At 33.2% G+C, this 22,241-nt stretch overlaps 1 protein-coding gene across 3 annotated transcripts in view; it reads right to left on the bottom strand.

The window, feature by feature from the left end:
- VPS13A (vacuolar protein sorting 13 homolog A) overlaps positions 1-22,241 on the bottom strand; it is a 237,350-nt gene that overhangs the window by 4,396 nt on the left and 210,713 nt on the right. The window contains exons 68-71 of one of the 3 annotated variants that reach the window (XR_003432630.1): positions 21,390-21,504; positions 18,742-18,925; positions 4,958-5,043; positions 1,741-1,759 (exon numbers count right to left, since the gene is read on the bottom strand). Coding sequence is in view for 1 of the 3 variants with exons in the window: in XM_027105654.1 (XP_026961455.1) it covers positions 1,636-1,759; positions 4,958-5,043; positions 21,390-21,504 (325 nt within the window). In the remaining 2 variants the exon portion in view is untranslated. Of the gene's footprint in view, positions 1-1,635; positions 1,760-4,957; positions 5,044-8,336; positions 8,499-18,741; positions 18,926-21,389; positions 21,505-22,241 lie in introns of those variants that run through there. The other 2 variants (XR_003432629.1, XM_027105654.1) reach the window with 2 other exon arrangements.

Here is a 22,241-nt window from a genome sequence, read left to right on the forward strand (position 1 = left end):
ATTATTAAAAAAAAAAAGTATGATTGCTGATATAAGGTCGCAAGGGAAAGGTGAAAGGGGAAGAAATGAAGGAGGTAAGAAGTTTATCCTTGGAGATAAAAAAGCCAGGAAATGCAATATGGGCTACAGCAGAGCCTAACAGCTACTACTATCCATCATTTCATATATGGCCACAGGGTTATTCATTTTCTGAGTGAATCAGAGAAATTCTCAATGGGTAAGTTGGTCTAAGATCCTCAAAAACTAACATCCAGTCTCCTTAAGAGCTGCCCCATGTCTTTGGAATGAATGGTAAGATTGGATAAATGGTCTTCACTAGTTAAGCACAAGGCCTAGGGACAGTTCTGTTCTATAGGCTAGTCTAGAAGGATCTGTTGTCTCTGCCTGTCTGCATCCAATGCCCCTTCTTCCAGTAACAATTTCTTGAATGTTCTTTGGGTAATTATTTTTCACCCTCTTGCACTCCCAAAACTTCATATAGAGCTGACCCTTCCTTCTTGGTAGCACCACAATGATCCTGTGACCCTCACCTGGCCAACTGGCCCATTCCAGCCCCTGACTAAAGTGACTGGCTCAGGAACAAGGAAGTGACCAAAGGTGGCCCAGTGAGACCCAGTGAGAAGCTTTCATTCTGCTGAGCTAGTAGGATATGAGCCTGGAACTTCTGCTGGCCATAGTGTCACCAAACGATAGCCTGCTTGAGAATGAAGCCAAACTGAAGAAAGTAGAACCTAGAGATGAGGGCAGCAAAGATGGACAAAATGAAGGAGGAGAGGAAGGGTGTGAGAATAAATACTAAAGACATCATTTGAGCATAATTAAGCTACAATATATAGACTTGGATTTTTCAGTTATATGAGCCAATTAAATCCCTCAAAATCAAACCAAACAAAAATAACAGTAAACAAAACTAACTTGGGCTGAGTCACGTATTTCTGATTAATATAGCCAGTGCCAAAGCGGCCCTTTTCACATAGGTGTCTGGTCAAATACTGTGAGGCCAAATATATTATCTTTTATTTCTCTGTGTCACCTACGGTACCTAGTGCAATCATTACAACTTACAATGGATATAGAGACTCTGATGATTTACCAAATGACTAGCAATTTGCTGTATTTTATATCAACATCCAAATACCAAGTACTGTTCTAGCTGCTAGAAATCAGAGTGAGAAATGGCCTCCGCATTCAAGAAGATTATAACTGAATTAGGAAGATAATATCTATAAAAAGAGAAAGAACTACCAATAATGGGCTGTTAGAGCGAGAACTTTTCAAGTGTCCATCAGCAAGATTTTCAGGGAAAAAAATTCTGTAGGCAACTGCTAGGGATTCTGAGGTGTACAAATATCTCACTTTAGTGCCTTGGATAGCAGTGGGAAAGCTGCGGTTCTGTTACTGAGTATAAAATGAGGGCCCAGTAATGTTGTGGTCCATGTAAGAGCACATAAGGTAGCACATTTTTTCTTGGCCTAGCTTTCTTTTCTTTAAGCTTGAGTAAGACAGCAGGTGTAAAGAAAAACCATACAAAGACCAAGCAACATGTAAAAAAGAGGGAGAAACATTACAAAAGTAAAGACTATTTTAATGTGTTGTTTTCAGTTCCAAGTTTTCAAAAAAATCTATTCAACATACCTTTGCTTCGATGCGCAACCTTCTCTCATGAACAATGAATGGCTCTTTGGTAAACTCATCAAAACTATACTGCCACTCACATGTAAGCTGTCCAAACGTTCCTTTTGTTACAAACAACACACCACTCAGAAAAAGAAAGAAAGAAACCACTTTAAAAACTGAAGCACTTATATTCAATAATATAATAATAATAATAGCAGGATACACATTCTTTGCAAGGGCACATAGAACATTCACCAGAAAAGACTATATTCTGGGTCATAAAAAACATTAATGAATTTAAGAGAACTGAAATCATGCAAAGTATATTCTCAGATCATAATGAAATTAAACTAGAAAACAAGTAATGGAAAGATAACAAGAATACTTCCAAATGCTTACTTAAAAGCATACTTCTAAAAAAAAATCCACGGGTCAAAGAATCTCAAAGGAAATTAGAAAATAGTTTGAACTGAACGAGAATGAAAACATAAAATTTATGTAGCAACGTTTAGTGGGAAATGTATAGCACAACATACTTATCTTAGAAAACATAAAGTACTTATAAAGTAAAATGTATAAGGAATGTTTTTAAGAAATAGGAAAAATGTAGAGAACCAGCTACCAAGCAATATTTTGGAGAACCTTCATGTAATTAATGCTTTAGAACAAAATGCTTTTAAGGCTCCATGTAATATATTTACCAACCTGTATCAGAAAGAGGTTTTTAAAATTAATTCTTGTTTTCCCCCCATTTTGAGGAAGGAAATCAAGAGATGAAAATTCATTCTGTCTATAATAATTCTATTTAATTCTTCCTGCAAAGGTCTTTCTTCCCCAAATCTTCTTTCTGGTTGAAACATCAATTGTAGGTACAACCAGAGGTTTCTTTAAGTGACATATACTTTAAGTTAACGGACTAAATTAAAGTAACAGCTGGCACCTGGCTAGAATGGAAAAGGAGAAAGCTAATTAAGATTTATTTCTTTCATCTCAATCTTCTGCCTCTGATCCCCTCTTTCACCAATCTTGGATTATAGGGGCTGCTGGAACAAACCTACTGGTCTTCCAGTACATCTTCAACCATGTGAAAAATCAAAGATAGGCTAATCTTATTTCAGGCGCCTAGTACTCCCTCTCCTGATTAAAAGATTCTTTATCTTCAAGTGCAAAATTTGGAAAGAAAGGACCTCCTAAGTATAAATATCATCTTTCAATCAACTACAACTAGCTTACTACATGTACTCTGTCAAGGTTTATGTGACCTCATTTAAAGAGGTCTACTATGTTGAGAAGAAAGTAATTTCTAAAATGTTGCAATGGACTTCCCTGGTGGCGCAGTGGTTAAGAATCCGCCTGCCAATGCAGGGGATACAGGTTCGATCCCTGGTTCGGGAAGATCCCACATGCCATGGAGCAACTAAGTCCATGCACCACAACTACTGAGCCTGTGCTCTAGAGCCCGCAAGCCACAACTACTGAAGCCCACGTGCCTAGAGCCCATGCTCCACAACAAGAGAAGCCACCGCAATGAGAAGCCCGCACACCGCAATGAAGAGTAGCCCCCACCTGCCACAACTAGAGAAAGCCCACGCACAGCAACGAAAAACCATCGCAGCCAAAAGAAAAGAAAATGTTGCAAGATCTGGAAATAATAAACTTTGCAACTGACTCTTGTTTAACTCTGATGAGTCACCCTTCCCTCAGTCAATGGGGAGAAGGGTTAATAAAACATGAGTGAATGCTGCTATGAAGAAAAATGACTGTTGAAGCATTGTCTGTAAGTATAAAAGTTCAGAAACAACTTAGATGTGCATTATAGCACATACTTCTGAATGAATACCAGGCAGTCATTTACAAATTAAAAAAGCTCTCCATATGCTAACATGGAATACTCTTTAAGACATAGATCTTGGGACTTCCCTGGTGGTGCAGCGGTTAAGAATCCGCCTGCCAATGCAGGGGACATGGGTTCAAGTCCTAGTCCAGGAAGATCCCACATGCCACGGAGCAACTAAGCCCGTGTGCCACAACTACTGAGCCTGCGCGCTACAACTACTGAGCCCGCATGCCACAACTACTGAAGCCCGCGTGCCTAGAGCTCGTGCTCTGCAACAAAGAGAAGCCAACACAATAAGAAGCCTGCGCACTGCATCGAAGAGTAGCCCCCACTCGCCGCAACTAGAGAAAGCCTGTGTGCAGCAACGAAAACCCAATGCAGCCAAAAATAAATAAATAAATAGATAAATAAATAAATAAAAAGACATAGATCTTAAGTAAAAAATTAAGGTACAGAATGGTGTTAAAATAGATTCCTATTTACATTAAAATATGTATGTGTATGCCTTTATAGGCAGATGTATGCTTTGATAGCATGTTTGCTTGCATAGGCATAGAATATTTCAAAGATACAAAAGTAGTTGTCTCTAGGAAGGGGAAAAGAGGGACTGGTATCTGAGATGGAATGAATACTGGCTTTCACATCTATACCTTCTAATACTGTGTGAGTTTTCTATATTTTATGTTACTTTTTAAACAAGAAAATTAAGATAGTGCTATAAATTTGGGGCTCAGAAATTATTAGGATTAAAAACATTAAAAATGATTGCTAAGTTCAATAGTCAACTCGAACCAACAAGATGCTTATATAAGTTTACCTTTTTGGCAGTGAACAAAGCCACACAGCTTAATTAGCCACTCCTTTCTATTCAGCCATAATCTCTCCTCCTCAGCCACAGTTTCACTCTGCATCATCCAGAAATCCACCCTACTACTGCACTTGCTTATTCTTTTCCGTGGTTTCATAATACTTCCTGCAAACACTTGCCCCTCCGAGGCTATGCCACTGTGTATTTTTACATGTATCCGTCTACTGTCTACAGGTTTATTTGAAGATTTGGCTGTAGTTGGGAGTATCCCCCAAAAAACTAATGTCTCCAGTGGTATATCTACTTATGTGAGTGAATCTCTATATATTCTAATGATTAGATACCACCAGAAGACTACTGACTTCTGGGGCAACCTGAAATTGCATACTTTTTCAGAGAGGGGGAAGGAATGGTATTGCCTACACTTGAGAGGATAGTTTTACAGGAATTTCTCTATCCATTTAGTTGGTTGAAACAAATGCTAAAATATTTAATTTAAAATTACGTTTGTGCATGGTTATGCATTTATCTGTATGCGTACAAAGTTTTAGGCACGAGGCTTGTAGAGCAAGAGAACCATAATTAGTATGAATCAGTGTTAAATATGTGGAACAAGATGTGAATAAAAACTGCTTCACTTCATGGGTGGCTATCAGTTAACCCCTTATCAAATTATATTAGAGAAAGAAAGTTACCTTTTGGTTATCATTAACATGTCTGTTTTATTGATCATGACATGGGTAAAATATTTGTATTTTGCAAATCTTCCATTTTCCATGACCTAAAAAAAAAGGTGAGAGTGAGAAAATTGATAATATCCTATTCTAATACAAGTAATGCCTTACTGATCCTGTAAAAACCTTTCTCAAGGGGGCAAATCGTTAGCACACTTACACAGTAAACATATTGTCAGAAAGTTGAATATTCAAAAAATCACTTCTGCTTCCTTTTTAAAAGCACCTATTTGTACTGCTTTATTCAAGATTACTCAATTGCAGCTATACCAGTGTTTAATGCTAGATTTTTAGAAGATACTGTTATTTTACAAAGTTTAAGTGGAACCTACTGAAGTTACTATTAAACCATCACATTCATTTTGTCTTGGAAAACAGATTAGTATTTGATCATACCTGTACAAAAACACATGTAAACACTAACACATATTTAAACATATGCATCACATAAATTACTATTAGCTCCCACCTTGCCTCTTCCCTGGAATTTCCATTATCTGCCTTACAAACATGCTTTTCTTTGCTAATTTCACAATTCATTCAAAATTAAGGAGCAGACCGTTTCTGGACAAACAGGAAACCCGAGGACCAGCATATGCAATAGCCTTTATTTATCTTTAAGACTGCTGAAACACTATCCATGACATGATCAACAATTCTTTGTCTCAAAAAATATAAAGTTAACTACATAAGCAAAATAGGCTTTTTAAAATCTGTTCTCAATACCATTTGCTCTGAGGATGGAGTTACTCTGGCTATTTAAAATATATAGCAGGCTAGACTATTATTTTTTAAAGGCAAGCAATGTAACTGCGACTAAGATACATCAAAAATTTAGCCAAAAATGTTAGATCTCTTGAAGAAATTCCAAAAGAGAATATAAAGATTCTGGAAAATTGTGTTCCATGAGGCTATATCAAAAAACTAAAATTATGTAATTTAGAAGAAAACTAACAAGTGACTTCATAATAAGGTTGCTTTAGAAGGCTGATACAATAGACTTTTTATGGGAGACAGAAGTTAAAAAAAAACCCCAGCAGGATAAAACATACAAATTAACTGCATGGAAGAATTTTCTAACTTCAAAGATCCTAATATTGAGGAAAGAGTATCTTTACTATTTACTGTAGTGGGTGGGGCAATTAAACCCCAATTCCTGGAATTACAAATGAAAAAGGGACATAACCAGAGATTCAGAAGAAATTAATAAAAATTATTAACATATAAATTATGCAAATAAATTTGTAAAAGTAGGTAAAATGGGTCATGTTTTAAGAAATGATAAATTATTAACAGAAAGAAGCATCAAATATTGGAGAGGAAGAGTAGAAATTACTTTCAGATGACAGTATCTGGAAAACTCAAGTACACAAAATCCAGTAACTTTATTATATAAACAATAATCAGTTTGAAAAATGGAAGGAAAACAATCCTGCTTACAAGGGTAATAAAGATAAATATTTACACATAAGTTTAACAAATAACATGCAGAATTTGTATGTTAAAAGCTGTAACAGTCTACTGAGGGGAATAACGGAAAATTTGAAAATGGAAATCCATGTCTTATTATTTTTTTTTTTTTTGCGGTACGCGGGCCTCTCACTGTTGTGGCCTCTCCCGTTGCAGAGCACAGGCTCCGGACGCGCAGGCTCAGCGGCCATGGCTCACGGGCCTAGCCGCCTCGCGGCACGTGGAATCTTCCCGGACCGGGCCACGAACCCGTGTCCCCTGCATTGGCAGGCGGACTCTCAACCACTGTGCCACCAGGGAAGCCCCATGTCTTATTCTTGAATATAAAAATTCATTATAATAAAGATGTTATTCCCCCACCCCATTTTTATACATACACACTGTGATCCCAAAATGATGTTTGTTCATTTGTTTTGGGGAGGGGGAAAAGTGATCTGACAATATTATAATGAAATTTATCTAGAAAAAAAAGTGATATTATCCAGTAAATTATGAAAAGAGAATGAGAACTACCCTAGCAGATATTAATACAATTTATAAAGTTGCAGGCGTGAAACAGTTTGATGCTAGTGGAAATTGTATACAGAATATCAATAGAAAGAATAGATTCCAGAAACTGACCAAAATGCAATAGGATTTTATAAAATCCTATATATCCAAACATAGGAATTTAAGAAATCAAGACAGCATTTCAAATTATTGGTCAAAACCATGCATTTTCAAGTAAATGGTGCTTCAAGCAACTTGCTAGCTAAAGCTAGATTCCTACTTCTCTCTCTCTTTTATTTTTTTCCTACTTCTCTCTTTACACCAAATTAATTCCACATGGATCACTGATTTAACTATACAAAATGAAACTACAGAAGTACTAGAATAAAATAACATTTTAATAATCAAAGTGAAGGGTTAAAAATAAAACAGAGGGCTTCCCTGGTGGCGCAGGGAACTAATGAATAGCATTAGTTAAACACTAATGAATAGCAAAACAGTAAGCAAATAAACAGAAATAAAACAAAAAATAAATTGGGAAAATATCTGTCAATACAGTGATATATAACTAATTTCATAACACACAGAATTCTAGTAATATGAATAAACCAATAGAAGAAAAATGAGTAAAATCTATAGGAAAATGTGTACAGGATATGAACAGGTAGTCTAGCAAAACACAAAATCTGACAATTAACATATGAGAAAATGTTCAATCTAACTCAAAATCAAGAAAATTCAAGTTAAATAAATGTATCCTTTGAGCCAGCAATTCCACTGCTATGATTTATCTTATGCAAAGATGTGAGAAGACATACTTATAGGAATCTTCATGGTTATATTGCGTTAAATGCAAAAAACCTAAATGTTCAGAAACAGGAGACTGTTTAATTATAGTATAGGCATACAATGGGACATTATGCATGAAAAAGAAACAATCCTGCTTACAAGGGTAATAAAAGGTAGATCTGGGACTTCCCTGGTGGCTCAGTGGTTAAGAATCCACTTGCTAATGCAAGGGACACGGGTTCTATCCCTAGTCTGGGAAGATCCCACATGCTGCAGAGCAACTAAGCCCGTGTGCCACAACTACTGAGCCTGCGCTCTAGGGCCCCCGAGCCACAGCTACTGAAGCCTGTGTGCCTACAGCCTGTGCTCCGCAACAAGAGAAGCCACAGCAACGAGAAGCCCGCGCACCGCAACGAAGAGTAGCCCCCGCTCGCCGCAACTAGAGAAAGCCCGCGTGCAGCAACGAAGACCCAACATAGCCAAAAATAAATAAATAAATTTATTTTTTAAAAAAATGTAGATCTGTGTGTACTGATACAGAAAGATGGGCAAGATATAACTGAAAATAAATTACTAATAATGAATTACTTACTTAATGAATAAATTACTAAGAATTTCTGGAAGTGTTGGTGGTAACACACCAAATCTGTTCACAGCATTTAACTCTGGGCTTGGGAAGGATAACGGTGGAGGTGGGGTTAGAAGTGAAGCTTTTATTTTTAACTTTACATCCTTTTGTTTCAGTTTTTTGGTACTGGAAAAGAAATTAGCTTGTAAGTATTTTCTTTTGTTCTATTTGGCCAAGTTTTAAAATATAGAATACAAATGTTGATTTCCTTAAGAACATCACTACTACTAGAAGACAAGAGTCTATAAACCCCATTAATCGATTACAATCTTCAAATAACTTGAAAGCTAATGGTTCAATTCTAAGTAACTAACTTCTATTTCAATATTATGTTAAGTCTGGGTATTGCAGTTGAGTCTGCCTTTCATCACTTTCCACTTTTCAGACCCAATCTAATCCGTACATTTAAGAAATTAAACCACTTTTAATAGTCACAATAGCATCTGATATAAATAAAAGCTAAAAAAAAGTAACTCATGCAGTGCTTTCTGGAGTTCATCAAAAACCTTAAATGCAACACTTGAAACATGAATGGTCAATCTTTAAATAAACACATCAAAGATAACTCAATATACAGCAAAATTTTGCTAGTCAGTCTCCATTAAAACATGCGACTATGGAATAAGAACAGCATTAATGAGAAGAAGCTACAACTTCGAACTAAATCCTATAGAAGGATGGGAGAGAATGTGATAGCTTATCAGCCATCATCTTCCATCATGCTGTAAAGAATCTACAAATGTCATGCCTTTGGTCACAATTTCCTGCCAAATTATTTGACTCTGTAAATTCACTACATATGAAGCTTTATACTTTTCAAAACATCATTTGTAGTATTTTGAAAACCTGGAATTTTAGACCTCAAGGAATATTATTGTTCATCCAAACTAATCTCTTCCTTTTACACATGAAGAAATCGAGGATCATTTAAGTGTCTTTCCCATCTAATCTTCACAACAACCTTGTGTTATTAGATTAAGATTACATTTAAGTGACTTGCTTGGGGTCATATTGTCAGTTGCAAAACTGGGCTCAAAAAAGTGGTTTCTTCACTTCTAATTCCAGTGCTTTTCACTACACCATGATAGTATCAGTCACACGTTTCCATGGTACCTCAAAAATGTCTTCAATATCCCTGGATGCTGCTGAGGAAGGCTGCTAAAGCTGCTCAGGCTGGCTTAACTTTTTTAGGTTAACAGTGTTCAAATAGTGTAATATTAATACCTTATCTTCCTTCACCCCAATCAGATACTAGGTATGAATGTTTCTACTAAAATAATTTGGGATACCCTTTAAAATAAATGAAGAATTAGCAAAACCAGGGCTAGGAATCACATGTAGGCTTTGCATCAAGACCAAAGTTAGGCAGAAAAATCAATGACTTTGCCTGAAGTATCAAGTACAATAGCCAGTACTAGAGACATGTTAGCCTCACTTACATGCTATAGTGTTAAAGGAAAAGCATTTTTTTGCCTTATTCATTAAAAAAATATATGAATTATCCATCATCATTTAAGAACTTTAAGAAATAAACAGAGAAGCACAAAGGAAACTACATTTGTTATATATAATTGTCAGAACCTACAGGTAACAAAATGTATGGTTATTGATAAGGGTCCCTTTTGCATTAGAAAAGTTGAGTATGTAAGCCTTAGTTTACTAGATATAAATAAATCCAAACCAAATTGATTATACGTTAGAAACACACAAAAAGTAGGAACTGGAAAGACAGTTGTGTCAGCGTTATTCTCTAATAATATCCGTATTTCCTGCCAGTTAAGTCCCAGTACTTTAGAAAAAGAACATACCTAACAACTATAGTAATACAGAAAACACTGCTAACACTTTCCAACCATCTAAATGCTATGAATTAGTACAGTTCTATAACAAACACATTTCTGAAAAAACAAAGCAAAATATGAAAAGATAGATATGAACAAATCACTAACATGGAAGACTTTAAATCCCAAACAATATAAGGTGCTAATATTCATTGCAAATATATTTAAGAAAATTGGGTAAAGATAAGAATACAGTTAAGCAAAAAACAAAAACAAAATCTGATCAATATCTGTTTCTTTTGGAAGATGAGTTTCATAGAGGTGTATATATATAGATATATATATATTTTTTAAGATAGCAGCATGAGTGATAAAAGGAAAATGAAATTCATCTAGATGAAAAAGATAAAGAACAAAATGCTATCGAGCAAGAAAATCTACTGGATAATGAATAAATGGTTCTATAGATTGGCTAATTTGAATAGTTTGGAGACAATGGGGAAAGATGAAAAGTTTATCAACAGATTATATTAAAAAATTAAGTGTACTTTTAAAAATGACAAAATTCAGGGAGGTAAACAAAACAAATTAAAATGGTAAATGCTGCCATTTCTCAATTATTTAAGAAGTAAATAAATAAATGACTTGTAATCTTCTCTTTACAGAAAAATGTAGTCAGTAAGTATAACTTCCTTAGGGTAATATGATTAAGGCTTAGGGATAAAAAAGGTTTTATCAATTTACTTTAAATATAACAGATCTGAGAGCTATAGCCAGGAAAAACAAGGTATTCAACTAAGCTTCATGGGCAAATATAGAAATTCATTACCTGAAAGCTCAATGATTTCATATATATAGCAGAATAAATATAAACACAAATGAAGAATTGGTATTTAGCTTCTTATGTGAGGCAAATTGGTTTTTTAAAAAAATTGAATCTCATTGACTGTGTCATCAAATCTGAAGAGGAATAAGGCTTTGTTTAATTCCCCCCATACCTTTGTCTCCTCCCATGCAAATAAGCTATTTTGACAGTCAGCCAAAGTATAAACTATGCTGACAGCTTACACAGGACAGCTGAGCATAACACTGTGACATAAAATCAAATAAAAGAAACTATTATCTTAAGAGATGTGAATTGTCACCAACTGGTTCAACTAAAACAGTCTGGAGAAAGGACAGAATTATGCTCATGACATAATTATGTGCACTGACAACAGCAGACCATTAATTAACGTACCTAATACATTCTACAAGAAGAGCCAGAGAAACTGGTCAGAAACACTGTAAGTGAATAGTTACAAAAGTCTCTCTAATGCATTTCCAGCAGAACCTCTATTGAACATTTACTGACCCATGATACTATATAAACATGAAAAGAATAACATTTCTTTCAAAATACTGAAATAATTCAGAGCAGTCCAAATCACTGAGGTTTTATTGTTTCTATCGCTTACCAATTAATGTGTGGAAACCGTCACAACATTCTAACTATTCTATTAACCTTAAAAGAAAAAAAAAAAAAGGCAAAATTTAATGATGGCTTTTATTTTGGCAAAGAGGAGACAAATGAGGAATATAGAATAATGATGACCAGAACTAGCATACACTGGTTATTATTCATCTGGAATAATGAAAATATATTAAGTTCCTATTAGACACTGTACTAATAATCACATATATTACCTGGCTTTTTAATCCTAGCAACACCATCAAGGTACTATTATCTTGGTATTATATACCAAAGTACTGTTAGTACTACAATTATCTTCATTTTATAGTCTGGAATATGAGATCAGACTAGAATAAAAGACTATAAAGCTAGTAAAAGGAAAAGGCTAGTACTGAATTCAGGTTTACATGGTTCCAGAATCCAGGCCCTGAGCCATACGGTATTACTGCACCCCAGGTATCTTTACTGTCAAAATGAGTTAGCATAGAGGAGATACATATATTCCACTAGATGAAGTGGGATCCCATTTTAACAGCTCATTGGAATATGGATTCAGATAGTTCACAAGCTGTGTCACATCTCCTGTAATACTTCCATTTCATAGAATACCCAGGGATAATTATCTCTTTGGAAGGTAGTAAGACTAATAAACAACTAACTCAGACTCAAAGTGCACAAAATGTCTAAATGTACATTTCTCCATACTGCTTCCTATAAGATTCTTTAGCGGTAAATTTTCACTGATATACAGTTCATCAGAATCATCACCAGATAGGATATCAGTTTCATTTGAATTTACAACTAAAGACTCTTAACTGGCAAAAAAACTATACATGGTGTTTCCTTTTATAGATGACATTAAATTTTGTTTTTAGATGAATGAAAGCAGCCTCCAATCTAATTTTCTATGAAGATGAACTGTTTCATTTGGCAAGACAACAGCTTTTCTCTCATAGGATATTTGGCTAATAAAGAAGACTTTTCATAATTTATAATAAAGTCTTCTAACAATATTATTGTTAGAGCACACACTAAAATAAAATATGAATCAACTTTACTAAGCTCAAGTTATGTTGAGAACCTATGTGCTGTTGAAAGTAACCAAAGGACATTGTAAGGTAGGGCTCTCATGTATCAGTAGAGAAGTCATGGGTTGAATCCCAGGTTACAATTTAGCACCTTTAGCTAAATAAAGCCTAAAGACCTTTTAAACTAAAACTTACTGCAGAATTTTAGCTCTATTTGCACATCCTCGGTAAGCAGAAAGACTCAAGTTGAACCTATCTGAGCTTAACATTTTTACTTCTTTTAAATGTGCTACATTTTCTACTTTAATATTTATCCTTCCATAATATATTTATAAATTTATGGGATGAAATGATGACAAACTTTTGAAAAAGATTTAATAATCAAATTAGTCTCATTTCAGTTACTGGATTAAAAAATAATTTAAAAATTCATTGTACACTTTTTTGACAAAGAGAAAACTGGAACCTCCCCTAAGTGGGACCATCACCTCCAGAAAAAGATACAATTTCAAAGTCTTATTCACACAGTTATTTTTATGTAATTCTGGAAGGTTCTAAGTGGGGTGAGTTAGTCCACTGGTCCAAAATAAAGTTAGTGGGACTTACTACTAAATGTTCAAAAGTATATGCTTTCAAAAATGATGTGCCAAAGACTCTCCAAGAGAGTTCTATTAAGCTAATAAATGAGGTATGAGAATTGTATCCAAGTTGGACAGGTAATCTTTTCATGGCATCTGCTTTATCTGAGATGCTAACTCTAATTTGCTTTGATAACAGAATTTGGCTCTCTTCAGTTTTCTCATCCCATTCAGAAGTATGCTTCTGGAGAGGAAGAGTTAAAAATGAAGAGTGAAATCCAATAGTCCTTTATCTCATAGTTCTTGTCCACTTACTCAAAATTTCAGATGAAGCCAGGAAGAATGTTCAGCACTACTCTGGTGATCTGACTGCCTATGATAAGCCCGTTTTTTTCCCAGATCAGTTGTAATTCTCTTCCGGAAGTAAAGGGAAAGACCACATCAGCTGAAGGTAGTTATCTTCCAGTTGCTATTAAGGCAGTGTTTGAAGCTAATTATAAACATTTGTAATTTCTGAAAGAAAAGAAATATACAACAAACGAAAACAGCGTCCCTTCTACAACTTATATAATGGCATCTATGATATCTTTGTAAGACATGTAAGAGATTCAAAGAAAACACAGATAAAATTTTTAGATGTCTGAAATGGCTGAAAAATACTACCCCCATGGGACAACCCAGCTGTCAATATCTGTACGCAATGAAAAACACAAAGATTATACATACATGTACATACACAAATGAATTTTGAGAAGATTTATTTAAGGGGTAAATTTTTTTTAAAAAAGGCAGAGTCAAAAGGTAAAAATATGTTCAATCAAAAAGAAAAAGCTTCTACATCAACTATAAAAACATAGAGGGCTTCCCTGGTGGCGCAGTGGTTCAGAATCTGCCTGCCAATGCAGGGGACACGGATTCAAGCCCTGGTCTGGGAAGATCCCACATGCCGCGGAGCAACTGGGCCCGTGAGCCACAATTACTGAGCCTGCGCATCTGGAGCCTGTGCTCCTCAACAACAGAGGCCGCGATAGTGAGAGGCCTGCGCACCGCGATGAAGAGTGGCCCCCGCTTGCCACAACTAGAGAAAGCCCATGCACAGAAACAAAGACCCAACACAGCCATAAATAAATAAATAAATACATTAAAAAAAACAAAACAAAACAAAACATAGAAAGGTCCTGCTGGTGATAATGTATTCCATAAGTAAAGACCAGGTTTCCCACACTGGGGACCGAATGGGTCACATTTTTACTCTTTAGAAGTTAATAGTAATTCTATTTATAAAAATTTACAATAATAAAAAATATATAACAAATTTATATATTTGAATCATAATTACATGAATAAAAATTAAAAATGAAATACACCATAATAAATGGTGGGGAGACAGGGTTTTTTCCTTTCTATTCCTATTTTTCTTTACTGAGCATATATTACTTTAACAATGTAGAAAATAATCTACTTTAATTTTTGAAAAATTTCACATCTTTTGTAAAATACTAAAACTGTAGATTGAGAATCAATGTTAGTCCAGTGATTTGCAAGAGAGATTTACCTTTTTCCATGGAGTGCGAGTCTCTAAATTTTTTAGTTCAAAGGAACTCCAAGTTTTACTGAATACATTCAAAAAATCTTTGTAGACATAATATAGTTAACAAGCTATTCATAGATAATAATTTACAGTATAAAAACATAGCATTCCCGATTAAGAATTATATATACTATCCTGATTATCTGTTTATAAAAACACAATGACTATATTTTGAATGCTCAAATAATTAAGGATCTCTAAGAAATAGCATAATGCAAATTTAGTAGATATCTTTGTTACCATTTCACTGCATAGGATATGTATATGCAATAAAGATGGTTACATTAAAAACCAATTTTATAAAATTATTAAATGTTTATTTTAAAGCTGATATTTGGAGGTACACTATTCCTATATACATATTGGTTGATATGAAATAATTGTTAAATAAATTTATCACACTGATTGAGAGATAATTACAGACATGAAAATAGGTCTACCACATTAAAACAAACCAAGCCATAAACTCCTACATATGACCATCATAAATTATTCTAATTAGCTCCCTAACACGGTCTGCGTTATTTGAAATCATGTGTTTCATTCTTCTTTGATTCAGGCCTTTCTGTAAGGTTTTGTATATAGTATGGCTTGTACTCACTGCACTTCATAAACTTGAATATTCATCTACTGAAATTAAAGATTACATTAACAATCTAAACATTTTTAATTGATCTCCATTTATTTCAAAGGTGTAGGATAATAAATAAAACTGACATTCTCTTTACATAACCATCATAATTATTATTTGACTTAAATGAATGATTTGTGTATCTTATTTAGACCCCATAGGACCTATAATATTTTGGACTACTACAATAAATTACAAATATGCAAGGAAACCTATAAAAGAAAAAACTGTGGCTTGAAGATACAGTAGAAAAGTACTCAGTAACAGTTGGATTGTTGTTTCTGGTCCTCCTCCCATCACTATAGGAAAAGTATAATGCAAAATTTCACCATGGGACTTAAATCAGACAAACTACTATAGTAGCTGTCACAGCAGTCATCATTCTATAGTGTATATGACCCTGGGACGAAAAATACAGCAGCACATACTTCATGTTGAACTTTGATGTCCTACTCACAGATCTAACTCCATCTGTTAATTTTCATAACATGACCTTAAAGTCAACACTCAACACTACATCAATGATATGTGTTTTGAATAATTTCAAAAGGTAAAATTTATAAAATTCTGATTATTTTAAAAATAGAAGCAAATTGAAATTTATTCCAACTTCCTTTTCAATAAGGAATATTGAAAGTCAGTAATATTACGCTGGATTTACTTTGTTATATCTATACCAATGTGAGCATCAATTAATTTCATTTATAGGCTCTTAAAAACAGATTATTTATCCATGATGATAGGTATTCACAATTTTAGGATTTTTATAAACTCTTCTTCTTGCCAGTTTTCACTATGTTATTCAAGTGTCAAGTAGACACAAAGGAAAATAGAGAATGAGTGATTATTCCCTTAGAAAAGAAGACAGAAGAACTCTCCATCCCTTTATCCCTTTTTCTATACATAGGCAATGACCACATAGAAATTTGGAATATAAATAAAGTTAAAGGTTATGGGAAGGTGTGGTATTACATAGTCAATCTTTCAAACTCAGCTTTCTCACTATTAGATGGATACTCCCATTTTTAAAGTTCTAATTAATTACAGGGCCACTAATAAACAAACAAAAGAACGGTTCATCTCATTTAAAGTCCCAAAATTGAACTAATTTTCTATATATTTGATGAGGAATAAGAAGATATTTTTGTCCAAGTCCTATTTCTCCATCAAGAAAACATAGAGCAATCCTCAGGCTTAAATTTTTCTCAAATAAAATTAACATAATAAATACATTTTTTAAACTGAAAAAATAATTAATACCTGTCAGCAGAGAAGCTTGAAAAGATTATTTCACTGGGGCAGGAAAACAGAAACAGAAAGAACAAGGCCAATTATACTGTTAAAAGAATGTATGAAAAAAAAAATAAAAAAATAAAAAAATAAAAAATAAAAAAAAGAATGTATGCCACTTTTAAGGGCTAAAAACTTAAGGATGAATCCCTAAGGCCACATGAACAAAGTTTACTAGTTACTAGAATATTATTTTAAATCTTGTTTACTGTTTAAGAGATTTTAAATAAATGTAATTCTACCTCCAATTTTCTTTTCATTAAAATGGTAAGGCACTGCTAAAATATCCAGAACTTTTCCCAGATAAATTCATAAGGACCTTTGTGAAATCTGTACAGACACTGTACAGTGTCACAGACCAACCACAGGAAACTCAGTAAATTTCTTGCAAACAAGCAGTTAGCATTCTCTCCTTTAGAAAGGCCGCATGCTTAGCATAGTTGGAATCAAGAAGTCAATGAAATTACCAAACCCTTCCTTCCTCAGGCATACACAATACATAACAATAGACTATGTTCTTTCCAGCTTCCAGTAGAAGCAGCAGACTTTGCTTGATTTTGACCAAGGGTGAGAGAGCACTGGATGCAAGACAAAGACAAATTGCCTCTGATACCAGCAGTGACTATTTTAATGGTCACTGTTTTAATTTATTTACCTTACTCCAAAAAGATAAGAATACTATATTTTGATGAAAACAGTAATTAAATTCTTTGACATTCACATATTTCTTAGTCCTAGCATACACAACCTGGATTTCTACTTAATTTGAATCAATGCTACTAGGCAGGTAGAAATTTCAAGAGCAAAATTTTTTAGCTTCTTTTTTTGTAAGCTCAATACTAAAAATCTGAAATAGTCATTTTCTAAGAAATAATGATTTATAGAGATAAAATCTTGATAAACCTAAGAATTAGAAGAGACTCAAGTCATTGGCTGAATAAATTAAACCAAAAGCTGAACAATTAAGGCAATTATCTACTACAGTCTAATATAAGCTCATTATAAGCAAAATGCTTAACATAAATTAAGGTAAATGTTCCTTTGTTGATCCAAATGCAGAGCAGTCATAAGGGTTTAAACATCATACTATTAACAGTCATTAACTTTTTCGAGTTTTTTTTTTTTAAGTACATCTGATATACTAGAAAAATAGAACAAAAAGTTTCATCTAAGTTTGAAATTAAAAAAAAAGCCTTCAGTATGCAAAACATAAAACAGATTTGCTTATACATCTTTCAGAAACATAGATAACATTTTCCCAATATTATCTAGAAGAAATACATATAATTATGCTTACTATAACAATTCTTCTGTCCTGAATTCATAACATTTTATAATAAGGATATAGCACATGGATATGTAAGCTAATAAGTAAATATAATGATTGTAAAACCAACTTTGTTCACTGTTTCAGAAAATGTATACATAATAAAATGAAATAAAAGAACCAAAGAACATTTTTCTTCATTCTCAGACTATAAATTATTTCACTATCTAACCTTTATGACAAATCATGAATGTTTCTTATAATAGTAGTTCAACCTATATGATTTTGGAATAGAACAACAAATCCGTATTGCTTCAAGTTATATAAGTTTGTTATTATTAGAAGAAATTTGACGAAGATGCTTTTAAAATACTAAATAAATATAAAATATTGACTGGCTATTACTATTCTTTTTCTTTCTTTTTTTTTTTTTTAACTCAATTACATTATATTACAGCCCAGAAAATTTACAGAGAATATTAAAAACAGCATTTTGCTAACAAATAAACAGATAATTGAAAATGAAACTAGTGAACGTTAAAAAAAAAAAAATTGTCTAACTTTAAATCTTAAAGACAAACTGTTATTACAAAGCTATAAAACACATAAATGCTATAATATATGGTATGCCCTACCATATATATGGTAGGGCATATATATGGCTATAAAATACATTTTTCCGTGCTTAAATAATGCATACATTTTTGTTTTTGAAAATACATAGAAAAACATTTTAAAAGGAAAACGTACTTTTAACTCCATATGGGCATTATGGTAGTAGTCATACAAAACATGTTAATGAAACATTCCAAATAAAATGACAAAGAACATATGAATTTGAACATTTCAGATCTGACTAATCATCGTCATCATCATTATCATCATCACTACTTCTACTGTGAGTCATAATCCACTCCCTGTAGACCTGAATTTTCTGTAAGCATGGTAAAGAAAAAAAGAAGCACAAATGTTAGTTAAGTATGGCAAATTGCTTGGAAAACACGTAAAATTATGAAATGTTCAAGAAGTCAATAATTTTGAAGAAGACTTCAGCTCTAAGTGTGGCAGTAATTATGGATATAATTTCTTAACCTAATAAGACTTAACTAAACTCCACTGGTTGGTACACTTAATGTACAGAATAGCTTGATGATACCAGTAAATTATTTTGTGACTATGTTAGAATTATTCTATTTCTCTAGTAGGTAGCTTTAATGGACTACTAGGAAGCACTATAATTATGTGCCACTTTCTAGATAGAAAGGTACACAATAAGAGAGTGTATCTCATATTTAATTATCATATATAGGCATATATAATTTAGTGAACACAGAGCACCCTTTTTAGAAAATTAGAAAACAAAAGGACGAACATTTGAAAGTATTAAATGTTTTCTAAGGGCATTATTATTAAATCAGATTAAATCTAGGCAGATGAGATTTGAAATACTGTTTATATGTCATCTACTTCTTTGCCACAGCACTGGTATTTGTATATTTCAAAGTGTTTGCTAATAGTAAAGTTTTGATTCAAAAAAAGCACCATTACCACTAAAGCAACAACCCAATTCTTACACCTGTAAGAGAGTAATGCCAAACACAAACATCCTAAGGCATCTGGTGAATTCCTATAGGTATTCCGACTAATACTGTGTTTAATACTCCTGCTGAAAAATAAGTAATGGCTGACAAGGATTGTGAGATTTTAGTCATTTAAACAGCTCTTTTAGCAATTAATTCTACAACTGGCCTAATGAAAATAATAGGCATGTTTAAAAATACAGTCAATAGTCATGATCTTAAATCCCAAACTTCAGAGCTTTAGAAAACAATCAATGGAAAAAAGTATAGAACAAATTTACTTGTTACTGAAATCAAATTATCAGCTGTGAAAAACTTGGTATGTCATGGCTTTCTTATCATCTGTTCTCTAATAATGAGGATGTATGTCTAAACTCTCCTCACTACTCATCCTTACTTCCTACTAAGTTTATATAACAGTTTCTCAAGAAATAGTTTTGTGAAAGGTGATTTGATAACTATTCAGTTTAGTAAAATGAATTAGTAATATGTTAACTGTGTTCTAATAGGGGAAGGCACGTGCTGAGTAGATATGTATGTTTCAATTGTATAACTATAGGTGACTTCTGCAATATTTTCAAAGAATGATATACTGTCATTGTAGTTTGTCAACCTGCCATTTAAAACACAATCTCTCAGTAGATTGCCAGTTCTATCCCAATATGCAATTATTCTGATGCTTTAAAAACATTTTAAACACAATGTAAAACCACTTAACTAAATATCACACATTAACACAATACTTGTAGTTTATGGAAGTACATTTAATGCAGAATTATATACTGTGAACGTAAAGATATCAAGTACTAGCAATACTTTCAAGTCTGTACTATGAGTATTTTCAAATATGTACAATTTATTATTACTATGAGTATTTTCAAGCCTCCTTGTTTTCAATTAAATGATTTAATTTAGTATTTCACAACTAAACAACAGAAACGACTTTAAATTGGTATATCGTATTGTGTATGTTATCTGCAGCATAATCCAGATTTTAAAAGTCTAACTTTCAAAGTAGAAGTTATATAAACAGATAAAATATTCTATCTTCAAACTGACTATTGTTCTAAAAGCTAATTTTCCTTACTAAAAGATGTTGGTTTTCGTGTAAATTGCTTATCAATTCCACAGGGTTTTAAATAGACCACACAAGCATAAAGCAGGAAGAGGGTCATGGCCATTTGAGCATCTTCGAAAGAAAAGCAGGAGAACCCAAGAATTCACAATAGCAGTGGTCATGATTTTTTTTTCCTTATGCATACCTAACTGGACATGAGGATTACATCTGGAATAAAAGCTGTTAGTGGTTTGAAGGAAGCACCCTAAATAGAAATGGTCTAACCGGGTAGATAAGTACCATCAACTGTGAGGGCACATAAGGCACAATGGCTTTCGACTAATCTAGTAAATCCAGTACAGACTTAGAGTACCCTATAAAAAGGTCAGATTTGCTAAAAATCCTATACAAAAAGTTACCAATATAAAAGCTTTTCTTTGCATTCAAAATACTGAAACAGCTGTACGTAGTTTGTAAATTTTAAGACTAAAATTTACTGTTGGCTTTCACTTGCAAAGTCATGCATTAACTATTTTCATATCAAACTTTTTGATGCCTGTAAAAAAGAAAAAAAAAAATTCTTACAGTAAATAAATGTACATTTAAAACCTAAGTAAATGTAAGAAACTTTAAATGGAATTAAGCAAAACATATAAAAGCCCAAATAATCTAATACATATTTAAAGCATTATATAGCTACTTTAAATAAAAAGCTGACTTGACTATATTAATCTTAATTCATAAGATATTTCTTCACCCACCTGTAACATTTGATTTCCAGTACCATCCCTCAACCTGTAAGGTCTGATAACTCCATCTTCATTAAAGAACCTAGGGGGTCGCAGACTCTCCACTTCATTAGAAGTCTCTGTAGCTCTAGAGGGAAAACATATAACTTGATTTTTAAAATTACTCAAAAACTCCTAAGTATATTTTAAAATGAAACTACTAAAAAAAGATCTTCTTTTGGATAAAATGAGACTATTACATCACTTCTCTTTTTTAAATTTTGTCTTTTGACACAAATAATAAGTTCTCTAGACAAATGTAGAACTGTAAAGAAGTGTGATTATAGATTCTCTTGGATTTTCTTTGTAGACAATAATCAGAGAATCAGCATATGAGTACTGCTTTTTCTTTTCTGGTTTAAGACTTTTAATTTCTTTTGCTTTTCCTATTTCCTATTATATTGCATTATTAGCTCCTCCAGCACAACGCGAAATACATGAGGGGATTGCAAGCATCCTTCTCTCATTCTCAACTTTAAAGGTAAAGCTTCTAAGAGTTATTCATGAAGTACAGATATCAGCAACTTTTTTTTTTTTAAAGACACTGCTTGTTAAGCCAAGGAAATTCATTTCTACTCTTAGTTTGCTAACTTTTTTTTTGTCATTGTTATTGAAAATCTTGAATGAAAAATGAATTTTAAATACGGAATTTTCCCCTGGTCATTGCTGTGATCCTGTGGTTTATCTCCTTCAAACTATTAATGCTTTAAGTCACATTACATGGTTTTCTAATGTTCACATACCCTCACATTCCTTCTAAGGCTTGATATGTACTGTTTGAAACACATATACACATTGCTGAATTTGGTTAATATTTTATTTAAC

This window comes from Aethalodelphis obliquidens, unplaced genomic scaffold (assembly GCF_003676395.1).
Source record: "Aethalodelphis obliquidens isolate GAN/ISIS:26980383/991018 unplaced genomic scaffold, ASM367639v1 scaffold7, whole genome shotgun sequence".
Taxonomy (NCBI): Eukaryota; Metazoa; Chordata; class Mammalia; order Artiodactyla; family Delphinidae; genus Aethalodelphis; species Aethalodelphis obliquidens.